We start from the raw sequence: 19,817 nt of genomic DNA, 5'->3' as shown, positions 1-19,817 counted from the left end.
AATGGAACTGATTGTGGCACTGTTAGTATGTTAGCTCTTTGGTCCGGAAAATACAAAGGTTGGAGCTGCTGAAATATTGATGGAAATACAGTCAGGTTGAAGACATCCATATCTATCTTCATCCTGGCATCGGAGTAAAACGCCTGGCTGGGTGTAATACTGTAGAGAAGGACCGCCACACGTACACGCAGCACTGGCTGGTGGGTAACCGGGACTGCAACGATCTGTGGGCCAAAGACTGAAGGAACACGAGTCAGTAAATACCACCCAAGAAAGACTGTTATACACATTACAGCTGTCAGTTCCCACGTAGCATCCTAATGACATAGCCATGGAAACAATGCCCACTCGTATTGACGGAATACATTTACAATGTGGACCTCTCCAACTACTAAAGCACTCACACTCTTTATCAGTTCCCCGCTTTGAAAACAACTTATACTACTGTCTTACTGGTGAAAAGCTACATAGAGGTTCAGGCAGGACGCTAACAGCATAAACTGTTTGAGAGGCATTCTAGAAGTTGCTGAGATAAAGATGACAAGAATTTTTATGGATGATCAACTTCTTTATTGCAGGGTAGCGACGTTTCGGTATAGATTCTTATACCGTTTTCAAGCGTGGCTTGTCACTAAGGTTGACAACAGTCTTCCTCTGGTAGTCGGCTTTCTGTAGTCTGGTGGTGGTGCAGTCAGCGGGTTTTGGGTTGAGTTGTTGGAGTTTCTTGAGATGGGTAGTTTTGGTTTTGTTGTCAAGGATGTTGTTGGACTTGGTCTGGGCAGCACGGAGAGAGGAGTAGGTTTCTAGTTCGAGTGTAGAGCTGAGGGTGTCAAGGTGGCTGGTGATGCTGTTCAGGGTGGTGGCTTTTACCTTGCGGTGGTGGCTGCAAACGGTATAAGAATCTATACCGAAACGTCGCTACCCTGCAATAAAGAAGTTGATCATCCATAAAAATTCTTGTCATCGCTAACAGCATAATCTAAATCATCAAATATCAAAAGTTTAATAGCGTTCAACATGGCGGTGCCTCATCGTGGAGAAGATGGGATCTTATAAGCAGGATCTTACAACTTTGCAAACGATACATCACATTCCTGAATAAACTAAAGTCAAAGAACAAAACATTGGTGAGCCTTATGAACCCATGAGTGTTCAGTATTATGTATCTCTTAAGTCATGGGGAACAGTCACATGGTCAACAAACAAATAACTGATGACTGTGTGTGTGTGTGCATTTGTATGTGTGTGAGTCTGTGTCTCAGTGTGTGTGTGTGTGTGTGTGTGTGTGTCTGTCTGTCTGTCTGTCTGTGTGTCTGTGTGTGAACGTTTTCAAAACGACAATACAAGTGAGTTGACGGTATACACCGGTATGACGTGCCCGTTAAGAACATCAGAACAGGAAGCGTGGATGGGTAATTACACCGGTAATAACACAGTCCTGCCCGAAACACTGCTTTGATTTTCATTCGTCATTGAAAAAGATCCAACAATTTTGATTTGAATGAAACGACAGTGAAATAAACGGCAGCCGAACAAATCAGAGTCAGTTTGAAGTAACCTCCAGTATATGATAGTAGATAATACAGATCATGAATCAGTGACGAGGGTGAGGTAGATCATGAAGCAGTGACGAGGGTGAGGTAGATCATGAAGCAGTGATGGAGAGGGGCCAGGTTATGAAGCAGTGACGAGGGTGAGGTAGATCATGGAGCAGTGACGAGGGTGAGGTAGATCATGAAGCAGTGACGAGGGTGAGGTAGATCATGAAGCAGTGACGAGGGTGAGGTAGATCATGAAGCAGTGACGAGGGTGAGGTAGATCATGAAGAAGTAACGGAGAGGGGCCAGGTTATGAAGCAGTGACGAGGGTGAGGTAGATCATGAAGCAGTGACGAGGGTGAGGTAGATCATGGAGCAGTGACGAGGGTGAGGTAGATCATGGAGCAGTGACGAGGGTGAGGTAGATCATGAAGCAGTGACGAGGGTGAGGTAGATCATGAAGCAGTGACGAGGGTGAGGTAGATCATGAAGCAGTGACGAGGGTGAGGTAGATCATGAAGAAGTAACGGAGAGGGGCCAGGTTATGAAGCAGTGACGATGGTGAGGCAAGTCGTATAGAATTTTCAGTCAGAGGGAAAACGTCGATCGACGACAGGAGGGACATATTATGATATTGTGTGGGCGTTTGGTATGCATTCACACTTTGCTCTGTTAACCAAATGTTCAACAGAATAGACAGATAGCTGGTGGTTCTGAAAGAGACTAGATCGTTCAGTGAGTGTCTGTTTACAAACTGTTGGCGACAGTGCAGGCCTGGGGCGAGTGACGTGTACACACACTTCAGCAAACAAATCACTGCTGCAGGCTTGAACATAACGTCTTTGAAGCTAAATGAAAGCTATCAACATGAACAGTGCAAAAAGACGCTGGGGTATTGGCGATATAGGTGTGGGTGTATATCACGTTCACCTGTGACGGGAAAATAGCAACGCCTTCAAATGACAAAGATGTGTTTGTCCTGTTATCTAGTCATCTGTACGTTGACTAACATTTGATCTACCGGCGGGGGTTCTCTCTAAATAGTGTTTCGTAAGCCGTGTCAAGAGGTAAGGGGTGATTGGATCTTGGCGTGCCCCCGAATTGGCTGGTTCAAGTCGTGAACATGGAAACCGCCTCACGTGCAGGGCGCCCACGCACTCTTCTGGTGATGTAAGGGTTTGTTGATTGAAACCAAGTCGAAAGTGTATTACAAAGAAGACTATTATAATTTTGTTATATACATGTAAATCAGCTTTTTTCGTTGTGCATACTTGAGCGTGTGTGTTTGTGTGAAAGGGAGGGGTGGAGGAGGGAGGGGGGGTATTGTTGCGTGCCGGTTGGGAGTAGTGAGGGGGGGGGGGTTGCAAGTAGTTGTAAGGGATTCCTCTAATACTTCCATACAGATGCATATAGTGAGCGGGTAACATCATATGCATGCCACACTGTTCACCTCACCGACGCATACAGCATCATGGGTAGCATTATGGTCGTACAGTATGACATGATAACGCATGGAGAATCAGGTATTATCATGACGAACATCATACAGTTCACGTACTCCCTTATAAAGAAATATCGAGACTTATCCATAGTCAGCCGGATGTATAGAATCCCGAATGTCTGCACCTCTACTTGCGATAGCTCTCGAGCCATACCAGTGATGTATTTCAATAACAATACATTTTTGCGGCTACTTTCACTAACACCAGCGTAGCCCCCAGTTCAGGCGCTGCCTGGCCAAACAGCTCCGCTTGTTGGGTGTACGCAGCGACGTACTAACGCACGAAAGGCTCAGCCATGAATGATTTATTCAATGAGAAGTGCCACGAGACTATGAGTAATGTATTCAATTCAGTGAGACCCAGCAATCATTATCAATCATTTGGTGAATTCGTGAGAAATGTTTTGGCAATCTAGTTAATGGAGTAGCACGAAACAGTGCGAGAATGCATCGATTGACAGACTGTTTCCCTCCACCTACCGCAGGTCGTGGTTACCGTCATAACTGATCTACATGTCCCCGCCTATAACTCACAACGAGCTAGCCATGTTCATTGTTCTAATGAAAACAACCACACGTTCTCATTCAGGGGCCAGTCCACTGACCGTAATCCATTTACAGTCTCACTGGCCATACTTTACAATCTCAAGGACTATACTCCACCTACAATCTCACGGACTATACTCCACTTACAATCTAGTGGACCATACTGCACCACCAAACTAATAGATTGTGAGTTTAGTGAGGGATCGTTTCAGAAGGTGTGATCTTCAGTGAAGGATATTCTCAGATGATAACGTTCGGTCAAGGGTAGTCTCACATAATGATGTTCAGTCAAGGATAGTTTCAGAGCATGCCGGTCAGGGAAGGATGGTCTCACATCATAACGTTCAGTCAAAGATAGTCTCAGAGCATGATGGTCAGTTAAGGATAGTCTCACAGCATGACATTCAGTGAAGCATAGAGTCTCACAGCATGACATATAGTAAAGGATAGTCTAACAGCACGGCAGTCATTGAAGGATAGTCTAATATGGTGACGTTCAGTGAAGAATAATAACAGAGAATGACTTTTAGTCAAGGACAGTCTCAGAGCATGGAGGTCAGTGAAGGATAGTGTCAGAGCATGGCGGTCAGTGAAGGGTAGTCTCACATGATGACGTTCAGTGAAGGATAGTCTCAGAGCATGACGTTCCCTGAAGGATAGTCTCCCCACATAACGTTCAGTGAAGGGTAGTCTCTCAGCATGACGGTCAGTAAAGAATGGTCACACATGATGACGTTCAGTCAAGTATAGTCTCACAGTGTGACGGTCAGTGAAGGATAGTCTCAGATGATGATGTTGAGAGGAGTCTCAGATGATGACGTTGAGTGAAGGATAGTCTCAGAGCATGACGTTGAGTGAAGGATAGTCTCAGATGATGATGTTGAGAGAAGGATAGTCTCAGATGATGACGTTGAGTGAAGGATAGTCTCAGATGATGTCGTTCAGTGAAGGACAGTCTCAGATGATGACGTTCAGTGAAGGATAGTCTCAGATGATGATGTTGAGAGAAGGATAGTCTCAGATGATGACGTTGAGTGAAGGATAGTCTCAAATGATGACGTTCAGTGAAGGATAGTCTCAGATGATGACGTTGTTAAGGATAGTCTCAGATGATGACGTTCAGTGAAGGACAGTCTCAGATGATGACGTTGAGTGAAGGATAGTCTCAGATGATGACGTTGAGTGAAGGATAGTCTCAGATGATGACGTTCAGTGAAGGATAGTCTCAGATGATGACGTTCAGTGAAGGATAGTCTCAGATGATGACGTTCAGTGATGCATAGTCTCACATTATGACGTTCTGTCAAGGATAGTTTCACATGGTGACGTTCAGTCAATAATAGTGTAAGAGCATGACGTTTAGTCAAAGATAGTCTCACAGCAGTGTGTGTTTAGTGAGGGGTAGTTTTGCAGTGTGAATTGAGTCCAGGCAACATGTGATCACCGATGGATAAGTTAGGTGTGTGTCCAGTATTGTGGGCTGAGTCAAGGCTAGTTTCTCGCTGGCGGTGAAAGGGGTATAACCTCGCACTGAAGAATATTAAATTTATGACGACATGCATGCGTGTGTATGTGTGGCCGTTTGCACTTGCTCAGACGTAATCTGATTTTGAAGGGCCAGCTCAATGAGATGCTATGCATCTAGGCATGGACACCTGTGCGGACTGCCGAGTTAATTAGTCCTTGTTTTACCTATTAATGCCGAGCGCCGTGCAGGGAACAAGTACCAAATTTTAATGTCCTTTGGTATGAGTAGGCTGGGTATCGGAACTCGTGACATTCGGGTCTCCGCCTGGGCGCTCTCACACTTACACCACGGGGGCGGGGGCGGTTAGTCGTTCAGTATGCACGTCAAATATATATTTGTTGTTAAATGAAACTTTAGTTGTGGTAAATGTTGATTTTTTAAAGTTTGGGCCACAGAACCCTTCTACAGGGAGCCTATATAGAGTTGTAGATTATCCCTGCCCTTAGTGAGTTTTGTCAGCGCTGGTCTGAGACAGCTGAGATGAGCCATTCAGTTAGCTGATGGGAATCGAAAACCGCGACAGGCCCAGCAGTTATTGATATCAACTACCTGCAAATGGTGTACTGTGTTGTATGGCATCATTACCATCCGGAAACCTAGATATGGATATGAAAAGTAAGGTAGTCATCATACATCACAGGAAGTTATCACATATATGCGTCTGTTTTCATGTGTGTATGTATAAGCATGCGTGTGCACGTTCTTTACCAGTAGTAATTACAAATATGAGGATTCTAGATTGACTGGAAATTATAAGACTGATTTGTTCCTGGCATCATGATGGCTATGATGATGACGTCGACGATGATGACGATGATGATGATGATGATGATGATGATGAGGCCTGCTTCTCACTCGCCAACCATCTAGACCAGCAACAGAGAAGAGTCCCCTATGTTTTGAGAATGACAACAAAATCAGAAATTGGAAAACATAGATTTTGGTTTTACTCTGGTGTATAATAAAATATAGTTACAACATTTCTCAAACAACGAGGTATTCGTACGGTGACGATGTGAACAACTTGATGAGACGGGATGAGAGCACTATGTACAATAATGCAACAATGTGGAGCAGCCACAACTGGGCTGCATCCTAAACAATGTCATCATGACCCGGGCTCTCCCGGGATCAATATTATGTCTCGTGCACTACTTCACACGATAGTAATAGCTGCCATATACTTGCACCATACACGTTCAGAAACGTTCATGAAAGACCTTCTTAACCCATTCTGGGATTTTCGAGCACTACACTGCTACTAAGGCTGAGTCCACCATAACGGAACATACTGCCTGATAGGAGCGCCTTACCCCCGCGGCAGAAACCGACTGCTTCCTGAAGTTTCTTTTATCTAGTTTCGGTTGTCTGTTCTTGTGTTGGGTGGGACAGCCCCGTGTTGACATAGGTTTCATCAAACTAGTGTGACCATGGGTTGGAGAAACCACTGACTAAACCACCAGGTTCCTGGGAGCAACTAGTAGGGACATCAGGATTCGACTTTTGCGAGTGGGCTGGTTTCCGGGCTTGACAGACTTACGGCCTCATCAGTACACTCCTTGCAGAACATTCTGTCCTTAGCCTCACATTCAGCACAACCGAATTCTGGCCGCTCTAGGCTTTTCTCAAAGTCCAAAAGTTGCCCCATGAAGGTGAAGTTCGGGGAGATGTTTGGTTTGCACGTCTTCACGTAGTCGTATGCTTCATTTAGACTCATGGCCTGACGGGACATCATGTAGGCGACAGTGACGGTGACTGAACGACTGATGCCGGCCAAACAGTGCACTAGAACACCTTGGTGGTTCCGCCTCGCCTCGTCTGCAAGACACCAAAAATACAACAAACGTGAAAGTCATGATATGTGAGGAAATGCCAGCAGTTGACATCGGGCATTATCAGAAAATGCAAGGAAAATGAGCCATGTAGAGTAGATATTGCCCTACCTAAACTAGCCACCCTAGGCGTACCTAGAGCTGAAAAGTATGTTAACCCGATAGTTCATATTCCCAAACAATTGGTCGCATTTTTGCCGGACATAAATATCAAGTAAGTGTGATGAGAGAGATTGGTCGATATTTCCCCACCACAAAATGAGCGGAAACTGTAATGAATATAAATCGGTAGGAATGAATAAAACCTTTTGCCCTTATCGCAGCGGAAGGAGTTGGCAGGCCAGCCATGGTTTCAATCAACGCGTCCTGAATTTCGTGAGTCGAGGCAGGCACAGATCAGGTTACATTCCCTTGCTGATAAAAGGCCGGAATACTTTATCACCCTGTTTGACCTTGACATTGTGCTATTTATTCATCGAAACTCTTCGAAATATATGAACTGCCCACCCTGATATTTCAAAACATATTTTGATTCCATCGTCCTGTCCGCCTTGCGGAATCTCCACAGCTACACCCCTACCCTACCCTGCTTGCGCTTCTAGATAACACCAAATTCGTCCCTATCTCCTTCAAGTGCTGTACTATTACGTGTAAAATCGTGTGGAAAATCCCGCTAACCGCAAACCTTTGGTGTCTCGGCAGCCTGCCTGTAGCCTATACAAACAGGAAACTGCCAATTACGCGCCACGGACCCCCTCCCATCCTGTCAGTCACTTGGGGAAGCAACGGGTCACGTGACATTCCTCCACGTGGGGAGAGAGTGGAGGGGGTCGTGTACGAAAATAACGCGGTGTAAACTAGGTCGCCACTAACCCTGGGCCTGCTTCATACAGTGACAGCCCGTTACCTTATACCTGCTACAGCCGGAAATACTCATCAAAACCCTGGACGCTCAGTGGGACTTCCTGTGACCTATGCCCCCCAACGGGCCTTTCAACCGACGGATAATGATTACTAGTACTTGGAAATTTATAATCGATGGAAAAAGTGTTTTACATGATATTCAGTCTTATAACTATGCCATGATGAGTTTTGTTACCATAATAAATGGAATGGGGTTCCGAGATGACTGGGTCATTAACACAGCTTTAGTGACAGCTGGGACACAGCTATTTATGACATAAGGAGTAAACTTCACCTCTATCCCCAATCAACCCACGCAACGCCGGCAATACAAGTGCGATGACCCTATCTGTCTGATGCACAAGCTATCACGTGATAAATTGTGGTTTCATAAAACATAATCTGTCTATGTCGCTGCTTAATTGAGGCGCGTTACGTCAGGGAAGCTGTGTACATACAGCGTTTGAGGAGAGACCGCTGAAGGTAATGGCGGTCTGCCGGGCCGGGAATCCATCACACAAGTAATGTATTCATTATCGTGCGCTCAATTCAGAGCACGATCGGACCGCGACTTGCGAGAGATCGACCGTGATTTACTGGTTTTCTCGCCCACTCGCAATGACCAAGAACTTTTCCGAGGCGACAGGATGTACACGTCAATCTCGCAAACTGGCTGTGGGAAAGTCAAGGGAACAGGCGCCGGGGGCCTCGGCCAAATTCAATAGCGGGTTGAGAAAATCCTCCTTAACCTAACCCCTGAGATTGAGAGACGGCGGCATGTAAGAAAAAGTCAGTGTGTTAAACAACGTTTCAAGCAGCGATCGAAACACGATACATCCCTATACACAAACGTTGCAAACTGTGTTTATAGATTATATGTTTGAAAAGGATTCGTTTATATAAAAAACATAAACATGACCCCGTCGCCGGATATGCAATTGCCGATCTGTGCAAATGCCCCGAGAAGTCGTCAACGCGCAAGGTCTACATCAGCCTAACTGTGCAACTCGGGCGAAATAGCTTGAGTTCGGCAAATGGCCGCCACAGTCTAGCCCTAATTCATGGGTCGGAGGATTGTGACAGAGCTTCGCGAGCCGGGGAGGTTGAATCACACGACAATCACAGAGACACAGACATAATCGCTTTCCTTGAATGTCAGTGTGTCACTGAACAGAGGATGGGTTTACAGTTAGCGCGGGAACAAGCCAGCTGTTGAAGCTGATCAATAATTGCTGTCTCATGCTGCCCATTGATGGGACTCAGCACGGGGAAGACGAGCTTCATGTTTTGGTTGTACCTTCACATAATGAGGACATGCACAATATCTGGTATACACTGAGTTTAGTACTGAGACGAGTAGTGACCTACTGGTGACGTGTTGGGAACAGAGCTCAGTAAATCAAAATAAACCATTTCGAAGATGATATGATCGTAAATCAACGAAGCATGACTTGGCGCGAAAAATCTACGGTTGGACGATCTTCAGTGTTTCGACATGTTTAAAGAGCATGCACCGCAGGGGATCGCTTCGCTCTGTGACTCCGTCACATAAAGCCGTCTTTGTGACGTCATAGAGGGAAATATTTCAGTAAATCTTGGTTGTACTTCTATATATATATATTTCCAACACTACTCTGGCATTCTCAAGTCACATACTATATCATGTCTACAGCAGCGACCAAATAATGCGACCGGAAAGAACTTATGAAATAGTTTCAATGATTTCACCGTGCGATTCTGCAACAGCATACGTTGGTCATTTACATATGTTGCTATTTTACCACCATGTTTACCATACTCCACAAATAGTTTTTGCCTCTGATAATCAAAGGGTTAGGATTAGGGCAGGGTGGCGAACCTATTCTACCGTGGCCCCAATTGTACATATCGTTCTCATACAAAACAATTCGCCTGTTCCTTGTATAATTAATTCCAATGTTCACTCACCAATAAATGCAAGAGCTTGTGGGAAGAACGCCGAGAGATTCTGTGACCAGTGATCGCTGATCGGAATCTGCAGGTATTTAAATGAGGTATCGTTCTCAAACATATTTGGCACGTTTGGAGTAACGTTGAGAATGTATGTGATGCCGTACTTCTTCAGCTGGTTTATGTCAGATGAGTTTTTGGCGTTGCCAAGATACAGGTGCGGCAACACCTGCACGGGAAACGGTGACATGTGGGGCGTATTTTCACAGTCACTCTCGCTCGAGGTACCGTATGACGAGTCTTCCGATATGCGCAGATTTCTCAATCCAAGAATGGTGGATTCTGTGTTTTCTTGAGAGTTACAGTATTCGGGAAAGCGCTCTTCAAACGTTGAAAAACCACCTGGAATAAAACACCACAAATAAATAACACATATACCCTCTTGGCCGAAATCGGTGTCGGTATCAACATCTCATAAAGCAGGTGTTGATCCACGGTACCTCTCTTCCACGGATGTCAAAACGCCCTTTCAGAGTATATATCAGAGCATGTCAGTAGAGGGACAAGTTCATTATTTCATTGAGAAGCATACATAAATTCTACATAATGTAAACGTGACCCATTGATGTGTAAACGCACAATGACTACAAATATTTATGTTATGTCATTGTAGTAAACATCACGCGCTGTGTGAAACACAATCACAACCCTATATGCTACGATCAATACTCGGCAAACACGTGCAGTCTGGCTGGCAATTCTGAAGCGTTAATATTGACACCCAAACAATACTACAATATAACGCGGCATCGCTGACTAACCCCCCAAAAATGAGCTGCTGTAAAAATATAACTTACCGAGTAAAAACGAAGCTCGGCAGCCATCTTGACGCAACTTCTTAACCAGTAGGTTGATTGTGCTGGAAGGGTTAGCGTTGAGATCCGTGGAACACTCGTCGTATAACACAATCAAATGAGTCTTACAACACTTATTAAACCGCTCCTTAGCTTCGTTCTTCTGAATGACGGTCGCAATTTGTAGCGTTCCTTTCTTTAGCCGTTTGAACATGAGACTGGGCAAAGTGACATTGATGGAACCAGCTACGTGAGACCTAATGTAGTCGGCTTGACACCGACAATCCAACAGCAACACTTTCTCGCCATTTCTCATCTCATCGCATAGGATCTCTGGACTACAAAAGTCGCCGATATCACTGCTCATGCTGTTGAACACTTCCAAGCAAGGCATTAGAGCTGAGTAGAGTATCAGAATAATCCGCTTCCCCAAGGAAACTAGTTGGCGGCGAGTGACTGAACTCCTAACTTCGCCGTGATTGAGAGAATCACACACAAAACAATGGGTGTAAGTTTATAGTATCCGTCGCGACATATATCCCGTACTACTGTCACCTCGTTTGTGTACAGGTGAAGCGGTCTTTCCTAACGTTAGATTTCTCTTGAGTTCGTTCCACATACAACCTGTCCTCCTTACTGCCAGGCTGCGTTCTCTCGCCAGTCTAGTTGTCTTCAATTTATGCTGAGGTCTCTCGCTCGGAGAGGTAAACAATAATTCATCTCCTTTCAGCTCGACCAATCGCCGTAGAGCATCGTGCTCCAATCAGCACACAAGCCACGCCTCTCTCGGCGCCCGTATATGGCGATCATTATGAATTAGTCCACCGTTGGGCGCTATATTTAGATATCATGCGGTCATTGCACAACGTACTATGTTTAGAGACACCGAATACTCACGTCACTTCCGTTTTGGCACAGCGCCAAATGTGCCGACCTTTGTGAATGATATGGCAAGCATTGAGCGGTGGATTCATTCAGCAAGGCGTTGAGAAACCACACTCTGACCTTCTTTTTCTCTGCCTGTTCGTCTACGTCAAAAAGATAACGTGTTAGGGACGATTCGACTTTTCTGAACAAAAGCTTTTCTAACAGTATCTAGTCTTTTCGTGAACATCTAATCATGAATATGTGATAAGTGTAATCGGAATATTTTTATTCACACTTATATAAATGGAATCTTTGTCATAATCCCTTTTTTCTCAACGAAATTCAGTGTCAGCATAGCAAAATGCCAGAAAATGCGTTTTAGGAACGTGAGACTGGACTTGATGACGGAACTGGTGAGTCGTGAGTTATAATTATATACCACACACATTTACCAGACGTAGTGATCCGTACTATCTGTACTGCTGACACCCCCCCCCTCCACCCCCCCAGCGTGTGTGACTGTGTAACTGTACACCGGATGGACATCGCACAGACACACATTTAGAACAGGAATACTGTATACGTTGTTTCATCTCCTGCGTCACGTCTAATTTAATATCGGTTTTGATGTGAAGAATTGTTATGACACTGGATGTTACACCACCAAACCACACATCTCATTCAATGTAGGTTAAACACTGGATGTTACACCAACCGCACCACACATCTCGATCAATGTAGGTTAAAGACCATGGCATATTACTGCCTATTATGTTGCACAAATCTTACAACACACACCACCCATTGTAGGGTTTTATATCAGGAAGTATTCTTATACATGACATCACAAAACCACTCACCAAACGTACCACTCATCTACAGTGCAATTCAATATCGGTTTTAATATCACGAAATATTATTGCTAATAATATTACACAGAACATACTACCCATCTGACTGAATATCGATTCTCATATCCTATCATATATATATTATTATCACTATATTATACAATAACTTTTGATAACTGAAATAAAAGATTTAAGCTGTTTTAACACAAAGGCTGAGGAAGACACAATATTGTGCCCATATTGTATCCGGCCACATTGGATTGCTCTATGCTCTGTTCTTATAGTTTCGTGTACATGGCACGTTAATTCTAACCCTCGTCACATACAAGACAGGACAGTGGATGTGTTATAGCCCTCGTCATGTACAAGACAGGACAATGGATGTGTTATTACCGTCTCAACGTTCACGACACCGTAGTGAATGTGCTATAACAACCTTCACCTACAAGACACGGTATTGAATGTGTTATTACTGTTTGTACGTACGAGACACTGTACTGAATGTATCACAAGCCTTGCCACGTACACGACACGATTCTAAATGTGTTATAGCAATATTCACGTACAAGCCACGGCAATTAATGTCCTTCAAAAACTTTCACAAACAACACACGGTACTGAACGTGTTATAAGCCTCGTCACGTACAAGACACGATTCTAAAAGTGTCATGACTATCTTCACGCACAACGGTGCTAAATGTGTTATAAACCTCGTCACGTACAAGACACAATACTGAGTGTGTTAGTACGGTCTCCACGTACAAGAAACGGTACTGAATGTCTCATAAGCCTCGTGACTTACAAAACACGGTAGTGAATGTGTTTTAATCCCCTTCACGTACAAGACACGGTACTGAATGTATCATAAGCCTCGTGACTTACAAAACACGGTAGTGAATGTGTTATAAGCCTAGTCACATACAAGACACGATATTGAATGTGTCATAACAGCCTTCACGTAGAAGACACGGTACCGAATGTGTTATAACCCTCGTCAGATACAAGACAGGACAGTAGATAGTGTTATGAGCCTAGTATTTGTAAATTTTGAAAATATGAATAATGATGTATTTATTCACTAACCTACTGATAAAATATCAGTCATATAAATACCAATATCCCTAATCCATTTTTTTCCAGTATATAATTTATGTGTGTTATTTTCATACCTGACGACTTCAAGAAACGTGTCGGATCATGAATTGATTGCTTTCCTACTGGTTGGGTCACAATGAAGCCTCTTCAAGCTGACATTTGAAAAAATATAACTCTGGGTTCGCTCCTTCTACACACAGTGAACCGGCCTTTAGCCGGGTGACTGATAGGTACCCACGTCAAGTCTGGCAGATGCCCACGTCGAGTCTGGCAGAGGTTGCCTGATAGGTGCCCACGTCGAGTCTGGCAGAGGTTGCCTGATAGGTACCCACGTCAAGTCTGGCAGAGGTTGCCTGATAGGTACCCACGTCAAGTCTGGCAGAGGTTGCCTGATAGGTGCCCACGTCAAGTCTGGCAGAGGTTGCCTGATAGGTGCCCACGTCAAGTCTGGCAGAGGTTGCCTGATAGGTACCCACGTCGAGTCTGGCAGAGGTTGCCTGATAGGTACCCACGTCAAGTCTGGCAGAGGTTGCCTGATAGGTATCCACGTCGAGTCTGGCAGAGGTTGCCTGATAGCTACCCACGTCAAGTCTGGCAGAGGTTGCCTGATAGGTGCCCACGTCAAGTCTGGCAGAGGTTGCCTGATAGGTACCCACGTCAAGTCTGGCAGAGGTTGCCTGATAGGTGCCCACGTCAAGTCTGGCAGAGGTTGCCTGATAGGTGCCCACGTCAAGTCTGGCAGAGGTTGCCTGATAGGTACCCACGTCAAGTCTGGCAGAGGTTGCCTGATAGGTGCCCACGTCAAGTCTGGCAGAGGTTGCCTGATACGTACCCACGTCGAGTCTGGCAGAGGTTGCCTGATAGGTGCCCACGTCGAGTCTGGCAGAGGTTGCCTGATAGGTACCCACGTCAAGTCTGGCAGAGGTTGCCTGATAGGTACCCACGTCAAGTCTGGCAGAGGTTGCCTGATAGGTGCCCACGTCAAGTCTGGCAGAGGTTGCCTGATAGGTGCCCACGTCAAGTCTGGCAGAGGTTGCCTGATAGGTGCCCACGTCAAGTCTGGCAGAGGTTGCCTGATAGGTGCCCACGTCAAGTCTGGCAGAGGTTGCCTGATAGGTGCCCACGTCAAGTCTGGCAGAGGTTGCCTGATAGGTACCCACGTCAAGTCTGGCAGAGGTTGCCTGATACGTACCCACGTCGAGTCTGGCAGAGGTTGTCTGATAGCTACCCACGTCAAGTCTGGCAGAGGTTGCCTGATAGGTACCCACGTCAAGTCTGTCAGAGGTTGCCTGATAGGTACCCACGTCAAGTCTGGCAGAGGTTGCCTGATAGGTACCCACGTCAAGTCTGGCAGAGGTTGCCTGATAGGTACCCACGTCAAGTCTGGCAGAGGTTGCCTGATAGGTACCCACGTCAAGTCTGGCAGAGGTTGCCTGATAGGTGCCCACGTCAAGTCTTGCAGAGGTTGCCTGATAGGTGCCCACGTCAAGTCTGGCAGAGGTTGCCTGATAGGTACGCACGTCGAGTCTGGCAGAGGTTGTCTGATAGCTACCCACGTCAAGTCTGTCAGAGGTTGCCTGATAGGTACCCACGTCAAGTTTGTCAGAGGTTGCCTGATAGGTGCCCACGTCAAGTCTGCCAGAGGTTGCCTGATAGGTGCCCACGTCAAGTCTGGCAGAGGTTGCCTGATAGGTGCCCACGTCAAGTCTGGCAGAGGTTGCCTGATAGGTACCCACGTCAAGTCTGGCAGAGGTTGCCTGATAGGTGCCCACGTCAAGTCTGGCAGAGGTTGCCTGATAGGTACCAACGTCAAGTCTGGCAGAGGTTGCCTGATAGGTACCCACGTCGAGTCTGGCAGAGGTTGCCTGATAGGTGCCCACGTCCAGTCTGGCAGAGGTTGCCTGATAGGTACCCACGTCAAGTCTGGCAGAGGTTGCCTGATAGGTACCCACGTCGAGTCTGGAAGAGGTTGCCTGATAGGTACCCACGTCAAGTCTGGCAGAGGTTGCCTGATAGGTGCCCACGTCGAGTCTGGCAGAGGTTGCCTGATAGGTGCCCACGTCAAGTCTGTCAGAGGTTGCCTGATAGGTGCCCACGTCAAGTCTGGCAGAGGTTGCCTGATAGGTGCCCACGTCAAGTCTGGCAGAGGTTGCCTGATAGGTGCCCACGTCAAGTCTGGCAGAGGTTGCCTGATAGGTGCCCACGTCAAGTCTGGCAGAGGTTGCCTGATAGGTACCCACGTCGAGTCTGGCAGAGGTTGCCTGATAGGTACCCACGTCGAGTCTGGCAGAGGTTGCCTGATAGGTACCCACGTCAAGTCTGGCAGAGGTTGCCTGATAGGTACCCACGTCAACTCTAGCAGAGGTTGCCTGATAGGTACCCACGTCAAGTCTGGCAGAGGTTGCCTGATAGGTGCCCACGTCAAGTCTGGCAGAGGTTGCCTGATAGGTACCCACGTCAAGTCTGGCAGAGGTTGCCTGATAGGTACCAACGTCAAGTCTGGCAGAGGTTGCCTGATAGGTACGCACGTCGAGTCTGGCAGAGGTTGCCTGATAGGTGCCCACGTCAAGTCTGGCAGAGGTTGCCTGATAGGTGCCCACGTCAAGTCTGGCAGAGGTTGCCTGATAGGTACCAACGTCAAGTCTGGCAGAGGTTGCCTGATAGGTACGCACGTCGAGTCTGGCAGAGGTTGCCTGATAGGTGCCCACGTCAAGTCTGGCAGAAGTTGCCTGATAGGTGCCCACGTCAAGTCTGGCAGAGGTTGCCTGATAGGTGCCCACGTCAAGTCTGGCAGAGGTTGCCTGATAGGTGCCCACGTCAAGTCTGGCAGAGGTTGCCTGATAGGTACCCACGTCAAGTCTGGCAGAGGTTGCCTGATAGGTACCCACGTCAAGTCTGGCAGAGGTTGCCTGATAGGTACCCACGTCAAATCTGTATAAGGTACCCACGTCAAGTCTGGCAGAGGTTGCCTGATAGGTACCCACGTCAAGTCTGGCAGAGGTTGCCTGATAGGTACCCACGTCAAGTCTGGCAGAGGTTGCCTGATAGGTACCCACGTCAAGTCTGGCAGAGGTTGCCTGATAGGTGCCCACGTCAAATCTGGCAGAGGTTGCCTGATAGGTACCCACGTCAAGTCTGGCAGAGGTTGCCTGATAGGTACCCACGTCGAGTCTGCCAGAGGTTGCCTGATAGGTACCCACGTCGAGTCTGGCAGAGGTTGCCTGATAGGTACCCACGTCAAGTCTGGCAGAGGTTGCCTGATAGGTGCCCACGTCAAGTCTGGCAGAGGTTGCCTGATAGGTACCCACGTCAAGTCTGGAAGAGGTTGCCTGATAGGTTCCCACGTCGAGTCTGGCAGAGGTTGCCTGATAGGTACCCACGTCGAGTCTGGCAGAGGTTGCCTGATAGGTGCCCACGTCGAGTCTGGCAGAGGTTGCCTGATAGGTACCCACGTCAAGTCTGGCAGAGGTTGCCTGATAGGTACGCACGTCGAGTCTGGCAGAGGTTGCCTGATAGGTGCCCACGTCGAGTCTGGCAGAGGTTGCCTGATAGGTACGCACGTCGAGTCTGGCAGAGGTTGCCTGATAGGTACCCACGTCGAGTCTGGCAGAGGTTGCCTGATAGGTACGCACGTCGAGTCTGGCAGAGGTTGCCTGATAGGTGCCCACGTCAAGTCTGGCACAGGTTGCCTGATAGGTACCCACGTCGAGTCTGGCAGAGGTTGCCTGATAGGTGCCCACGTCAAGTCTGGCAGAGGTTGCCTGATAGGTGCCCACGTCGAGTCTGGCAGAGGTTGCCTGATAGGTACCCACGTCAAGTCTGGCAGAGGTTGCCTGATAGGTACCCATGTCGTGTCTGGCAGAGGTTGCCTGATAGGTACCCATGTCGTGTCTGGCAGAGGTTGCCTGATAGGTACCCACGTCAAGTCTGGCAGAGGTTGCCTGATAGGTGCCCACGTCAAGTCTGGCAGAGGTTGCCTGATAGGTACCCACGTCAAGTCTGGCAGAGGTTGCCTGATAGGTGCCCACGTCAAGTCTGGCAGAGGTTGCCTGATAGGTGCCCACGTCGAGTCTGGCAGAGGTTGCCTGATAGGTACCCACGTCAAGTCTGGCAGAGGTTGCCTGATAGGTGCCCACGTCAAGTCTGGCAGAGGTTGCCTGATAGGTGCCCACGTCAAGTCTGGCAGAGGTTGCCTGATAGGTGCCCACGTCGAGTCTGGCAGAGGTTGCCTGATAGGTACCCACGTCAAGTCTGGCAGAGGTTGCCTGATAGGTGCCCACGTCAAGTCTGGCAGAGGTTGCCTGATAGGTGCCCACGTCAAGTCTGGCAGAGGTTGCCTGATAGGTGCCCACGTCAAGTCTGGCAGAGGTTGCCTGATAGGTGCCCACGTCAAGTCTGGCAGAGGTTGCCTGATAGGTACCCACGTCAAGTCTGGCAGAGGTTGCCTGATAGGTGCCCACGTCAAGTCTGGCAGAGGTTGCCTGATAGGTGCCCACGTCAAGTCTGGCAGAGGTTGCCTGATAGGTGCCCACGTCAAGTCTGGCAGAGGTTGCCTGATAGGTACCCACGTCAAGTCTGCCAGAGGTTGCCTGATAGGTGCCCACGTCAAGTCTGGCAGAGGTTGCCTGATAGGTGCCCACGTCAAGTCTGGCAGAGGTTGCCTGATAGGTGCCCACGTCGAGTCTGGCAGAGGTTGCCTGATAGGTGCCCACGTCGAGTCTGGCAGAGGTTGCCTGTTGGCCTGTAGATGCAGCACCCCTTCATGTGTCAGGTCACACGTGGCACACTGAGCCGTATGGGAGTGAGTGAGTGACGTTTTACGTAACTTCTAGCTGCGTTTCACCCATGTTACTCACACAGGCACTCCACACACAAGAACTCCACACACAGGCACTCCACACACAAGAACTCCACACACAGGCACTCCACACACAAGAACTCCACACACAAACGTTAAACGTTAAACAAGAACTTCACGTCGTACCCACGTGGAGAATAGAACCCGAATAATGTTCTAGAACGATGAGCGAGTGGAAGAGTTTGTTAGCAGAAGGTGAAATTGCTTGAGGCAAGCCTTGCCTTAGGAATATCAGGCCTTATATGCATTTGATACGATCCATTTGTACCGAAAATACCAAACCGTCTACAAAGCATCACATTGCCATTTTCGTTTAACTCAGGGGCCGTTATTCGCTTACAAGTTTATATGGCAGTCTGCTTTTAATTTGTATCGAGCCTTATTTAACGAGAGAAGTTTCCTGTGCATGCCTGGGGCGCGTGCCTGTCGCGGGCCAGCTCACATTTCATCACAAATATGCCATTCCACTTTCCCATTTAAAACACTCTATGCATGTGTACAGGTCTCCATATGTAGATCATGTACAACACCACGGGACTCCACATGTGTGTACATCACTGCAAGTCTCCACCGTTGTGTACAACACCACGGGTTTCAACCTTTGTTTACAACACTACGGGTCTCCACCCGACTGGTTGAAACGTGTCATTGCATGCGTAGATCGATGCTCATTATGTTGATCACTGGATTTCATGTACCAGCTTCGATTATTTACATACCTCCGCCATACAGGTGGAATATTGCCCAGCTTGACGTTAAACAACACACAAACAGACGTGAATTCCTTGCAAACTGAGTATTTATGGCAACATACAGGAAATGCTTATGTAAAGTAATGTTTGTTTTCTATGGAAATTAAACAAGAAATGAGCTGTTCTGGTCATCGTACAGTTTACAGTCTGTGTGACAGTTTGTGTTGCTGTATGCTGGTGTCACGAATATTCTCACGTTCTTAGGTGAATGTTTATAAATTTAATTCTTAATTATGCTGAATCTCACTCTGTTGTCCGAATTTATCCGCCAACCGTGCAACATTCATCACCACAGCTCTATCCGCTGAGCCGTGAGTTCCCTGCTTCCTGATTCCGCCTGGATATGGAGGCCTCTGTCCATGAATGAACAGCGTCGACCAGTGGCTCCTCCTCAGCTGAAGCAGTTAATGAAGCCAGCCCACAAACAGGTAAACAGCTGACCGCTGACACTGACCACTCGTCAGACTGAATGAAAGATGCGACTCAGCCGAAACAGCGATTCATCGTTTCAGCCCATTCAAAGCATTCTGCAATGGCGTTTCCTGGTTGCTCTGAAAGCGAGGCTTAGTACATATTAGTGGTGAGTCCAATTTCATACAGCACTGTAGGGAGGTCGTTAATCCTATTCAGTTGTCAGTGGTGGCCATTTTTGAATGGTCTCACAGTGCCTGTCGAAGTCTTTTTGCATTGTCCCCAGGCGTCAACAATCGCCCGTTAACAACTCTAGAAACATTAAGAGATGCATATTGCGTTTATCGTGTCG

At 47.2% G+C, this 19,817-nt stretch overlaps 1 protein-coding gene across 1 annotated transcript; it reads right to left on the bottom strand.

The window, feature by feature from the left end:
* Positions 1-6,037: 6,037 nt before the first annotated feature.
* On the bottom strand, positions 6,038-11,937 carry LOC137297047 (dual specificity protein phosphatase 7-like). Its single transcript, XM_067829000.1, has 3 exons — positions 10,635-11,937; positions 9,796-10,179; positions 6,038-6,931 (listed from the first exon to the last, which is right to left on the bottom strand). The coding sequence occupies exons 1-3, from the start codon at positions 11,023-11,025 to the stop codon at positions 6,603-6,605; spliced, it is 1,104 nt and encodes a 367-aa protein (XP_067685101.1). The 5' UTR covers positions 11,026-11,937; the 3' UTR covers positions 6,038-6,602.
* Positions 11,938-19,817: the final 7,880 nt, after the last annotated feature.

This window comes from Haliotis asinina, chromosome 9, assembly GCF_037392515.1.
Source record: "Haliotis asinina isolate JCU_RB_2024 chromosome 9, JCU_Hal_asi_v2, whole genome shotgun sequence".
NCBI classification, from domain to species: Eukaryota; Metazoa; Mollusca; class Gastropoda; order Lepetellida; family Haliotidae; genus Haliotis; species Haliotis asinina.
Note: the sequence above shows the minus strand (reverse complement) of the source record. Positions and strands in the feature narration are given on the sequence as shown.

Excerpts from the sequence above, each read along its gene's own strand:
- LOC137297047 (XM_067829000.1), bottom strand. The coding sequence starts at position 11,025 with ATGCCTTGCTTGGAAGTGTTCAACAGCATGAGCAGTGATATCGGCGAC. Across the intron at positions 10,180-10,634 it reads CCGAGCTTCGTTTTTACTCG|GTGGTTTTTCAACGTTTGAA; the intron begins GTAAGTTATATT and ends GTTTTATTCCAG. Across the intron at positions 6,932-9,795 it reads ACAAGCTCTTGCATTTATTG|ACGAGGCGAGGCGGAACCAC; the intron begins GTGAGTGAACAT and ends GGTGTCTTGCAG.